This window comes from Malurus melanocephalus, unplaced genomic scaffold (assembly GCF_030028575.1).
Source record: "Malurus melanocephalus ecotype Western Australia unplaced genomic scaffold, MMel_1.1 scaffold_2570, whole genome shotgun sequence".
Taxonomy (NCBI): domain Eukaryota; kingdom Metazoa; phylum Chordata; class Aves; order Passeriformes; family Maluridae; genus Malurus; species Malurus melanocephalus.
The window spans coordinates 2501-6537 of NW_026625802.1; the positions used below are offsets into that span (position 1 = coordinate 2501).

General features: G+C 52.1%; 1 protein-coding gene across 1 annotated transcript in view; it reads left to right on the top strand.

Annotated features, from left to right (window-relative positions):
• The window catches only part of LOC130587855 (prostasin-like), a 4203-nt gene extending 2494 nt beyond the window's left edge, over positions 1-1709 (top strand). Inside the window, exons 3-4 of the mRNA XM_057388821.1 lie at positions 3-144; positions 1610-1709. Of these exons, the coding sequence (XP_057244804.1) occupies positions 3-144; positions 1610-1702 (235 nt within the window). The 3' untranslated portion in view covers positions 1703-1709. The remainder of the gene's footprint in view (positions 1-2; positions 145-1609) is intronic.
• Positions 1710-4037: the final 2328 nt, after the last annotated feature.

Consider the following 4037-nt stretch of genomic DNA (forward strand, 5'->3'; position numbering starts at 1 on the left):
CCGGTGCCACTGCTGAGCCACCGCCGCTGTCGCTGCCTCTACGGGGAGGGGACAGTGACAGGGACAGCGGGGGAGGGGCTGGGGACACCCGCGGGGGACACGCTGTGCGCCGGCTTCCCACGGGGACAGCGCGACGCCTGCCAGGTGGGTGACAATGACACTGGTGGCACCGATGTCACCGATGTCACCTCCTTCTGTCACCTCTGTCATTGCTGTCACCTCCCTCTGTCACCTGCCAGGTGGGTGGCACTGTCATTGATGTCATCGATGTCACTTCTGTCACCTCTGTCATCTCCTTCTGTCACCAATGTCACCTCTGTCACTGCTGTCACCTCCTCCTGTCACTGCTGTCATCTCCTGCTGTCACCTGCCAGGTGGGTGGCACTGACACCGATGTCACCAATGTCACCGATGTCATCTCCTCCTGTCACCTCTGTCACTGCTGTCACCTCCCTCTGTCACCTCTGTCACTGCTGTCACCTCCCTCTGTCACCTGCCAGGTGGGTGACACTGACACTGGTGGCACCGATGTCACCGATGTCACCTCCCTCTGTCACTGCTGTCATCTCCTCCTGTCATCGACGTCATTGCTGTCACCTCTGTCACCTCCTCCTGTCACCAATGTCACCTCTGTCACCTCCCTCTGTCCCGGTGTCACCTCGTGGTGTCACCTCCCCCTGTCACCTCCCGGAGTCACCACTGTCACCTGCCTGAGACCCTGGGCTTGGTGTCACCTCTGTCACCTCTGTCACTTCCTGGAGTCATCAATGTCACCGTTGTCACCTCCCTCTGTCACCACTGTCACCTCCCCCCTGTCCCGGTGTCACCGCTGTCACCTCCTGCTGTCACCTCCTTCTGTCACCTCCCAGTGTCACCTCTGTCACCTGCCAGAGTCACTCTGTCACCTCTGTCACCTCCTCCTGTCATCGATGTCACCTCTGTCACCTCCTCCTGTCACCTCTGTCACCTCCTCCTGTCACTGATGTCACCTCTGTCACCTCCTCCTGTCATCAATGTCACTGCTGTCACCTCCTCCTGTCACCTCTGTCACCAATGTCACCTCCTCCTGTCACTGATGTCACCTCTGTCACCTCCCTCTGTCACCTCCCCTGAGTCCCGCCCCTGTCACCAATGTCACCTCCCTCTGTCACCTCTGTCACCTCCTCCTGTCATTGATGTCACCTCCTCCTGTCATTGATGTCACCACTGTCACTGCTGTCACCTCCCTCTGTTACCTGCTGGTGTCACCGCTGTCACCTCCATCACTGGTGGCACTGATGTCACCTCCCTCTGTCACCAATGTCACCTCTGTCACCAATGTCACCTCTGTCACCAATGTCACCTCCTCCTGTCACTGATGTCACCTCCCTCTGTCACCACTGTCACCTCTATCACTTCCTGCAGTCATCGATGTCACCGTTGTCACCTCCCTCTGTCACCTCCTGGAGTCACCACTGTCACCTCCCCTGAGTCCCACCCCTGTCATCGATGTCACCTGCTGGAGTCACTGCTGTCACCTCCTCCTGTCACCACTGTCACCTCCCAGAGTCACCAATGTCACCTCTGTCACCTCCCCTCAATGTCATTAATGTCCCTTTTGTCCCCTCAGGGTGACTCTGGTGGCCCCCTGTCCTGTCTCAAGGGTGGCACGTGGCTGCTGTCCCTATGTCCCCAATGTCCCCAATGTCCCCAATGTCACTGATGTCACATTCCCATGATGTCACTGATGTCACAGATGTCACTTTTGTCCCCTCAGGGTGACTCTGGTGGCCCCCTGTCCTGTCTCAAGGGTGGCACGTGGCTGCTGGCCGGAGTGGTCAGCTGGGGTGACGCCTGCGGTGTCCCCAATGTCCCCAATGTCCCCAATGTCCCATTTCTATGATATTTTATGATGTCACTGATGTCACATTTTTGTCCCTTTTGTCCCCTCAGGGTGACTCTGGTGGCCCCCTGTCCTGTCTCAAGGGTGGCACGTGGCTCCTGGCCGGAGTGGTCAGCTGGGGTGACGCCTGCGGTGTCCCCAACCGTCCCGGCGTCTACACGGCCGTGTCCCCTCACTCGGCCTGGATCGTGTCCCACGTCCCCGAGCTGTCCCCGCGCCGGCCGGACAATGTCACACGAGGTGATGACGTCATTGATGATGTCATTGATGATGTCACAGAGGAGGAGGAGCCGTGCCCGGCGTGGCCGCGGCCGATGGCACCGGGAGGGGACGCGGGGACGGGGGTGGCACCCGGGGCCAGCGCGGGGGGGGTGGCGGTGGCCGTCATGGTGACATTGGTGATGGGGTGGCATTAAAAAATGGCACAAAATAATTCAAAATGGTCAAAAAATGGCACAAAAACGGCTGAAAATGAGCATAAAATAGGCCAAAAATGGTCAAAAATGGTACAAAATGAGCCCAAAATGGCACAAAAATGGTACAAAATGACCCCAAAAAATGGGGGATGGGAGTCCCAAAATGAACCCCAAATGAACCCCAAAATGGCACAAAATGAGCCCAAAAATGGCCCAAAAAAAAGGGCACAAAAATGGTCCCAAAATGGTCCCAAAATGGTCCCAAAAATGAGCCCAAAAATGGTCCCAAAAATGGCCAAAAAAATGGCCCAAAAATGGTCCCAAAAGGATCCCAAAAAATGGTCCCAAATGGTCCCAAAAATGGTCCCAAAATGGTCCCAAATGGTTCCAAAAATGAGCACAAAAATGGCCCAAAATGGTCCCAAAAATGAGTCCAAAAATGGTCCCAAAAATGATCCCATAAATGACCCCAAAAATGGCCCGAAAATGGACTCAAAAATGACCCAAAAATGGCTCTAAATGGTCCCAAATGAGCACAAAAATGGCCCAAAAATGACCCAAAAATGGTCCCAAAAATGGCACAAAAATGGCACAAAATGACCCCAAAAAATGACCCAAAACGACCCCAAATGGTCCCAAAAATGAACCCAAAAATGAGACCAAAAATGGCCCCAAATGGTCCCAAAAACGATCCCAAAATGATCCCAAAATGGCCCCAAATGTCACCCGGGGTGATGACGTCATTGATGACGTCACGGATGACGTCACGGAGGAGGAGCCGTGCCCGGCGTGGCCGCGGCCGATGGCACCGGGAGGGGACGCGGGGACGGGGGTGGCACCCGGGGCCAGCGCGGGGGGGGTGGCCCTGATGGTGACATTGGGGTGGCTGCTGGGGTGGCATTAAAAAATGGGATAAAATAATCCAAAATGAGCAAAAAATGGCATAAAATGAGAAAAAAATGGCATAAAAATGGTCCCAAAATGACGCAAAAAATGGTACAAAAATGAGTCCAAAAATGAGTCCAAATGGTCCTGAAAGTGGCACAAAAATGGCACCAAAAATGGTCAAAAATGGGCCAAAAATGGCATAAAAATGGTACAAAAATGGCACAAAATGACCCCAAAATGATCCTGAAAATGGTACCAAAATGAGCCCAAAAATGGCTCAAAAATGGTCTCAAAAGGGTCTAAAATGGTACCAAAAGTGAGCACAAAAATGGCACAAAAAATGAGCTCAAAAATGGTCCCAAAATAGTCCCAAAATGGTCCCAAAAATGAGTCCAAAACCAGCACAAAATGAGCCCAAAAATGGCAGAAAAATGGTCCCAAAAATGGCCACAAAATTAGTCCAAAAGTGGCCCAAAAATGAGCAGAAAAATGGTCCCAAAATGGTACAAAAATGGTCCCAAAATGAGCCCAAAATGGCACAAAAATGATCTCAAAAATGAGTGCAAAAATGGCATAAAATGGTCCCAAAATGGTCCCAAAAATGAGTCCAAAAATGAGCCCCAAATGGTTCCAAAAATGGTCCCGAAAGTGGCCCAAAATTGGCACAAAAAATAGCACAAAATGATCCCAAAATGGCCCCAAAAATGGTCCTAAAAATGAGCAGAAAATGGTCCCAAAAATGGCACAAAAATGAGTCCAAAAATGACCCAAAAATGGCGTAAAAATGAGCTCAAAAATGGTCCCAAAATGGTCCCAAATGACCCCAAAAAATGGCACCAAAAATAGGGGAT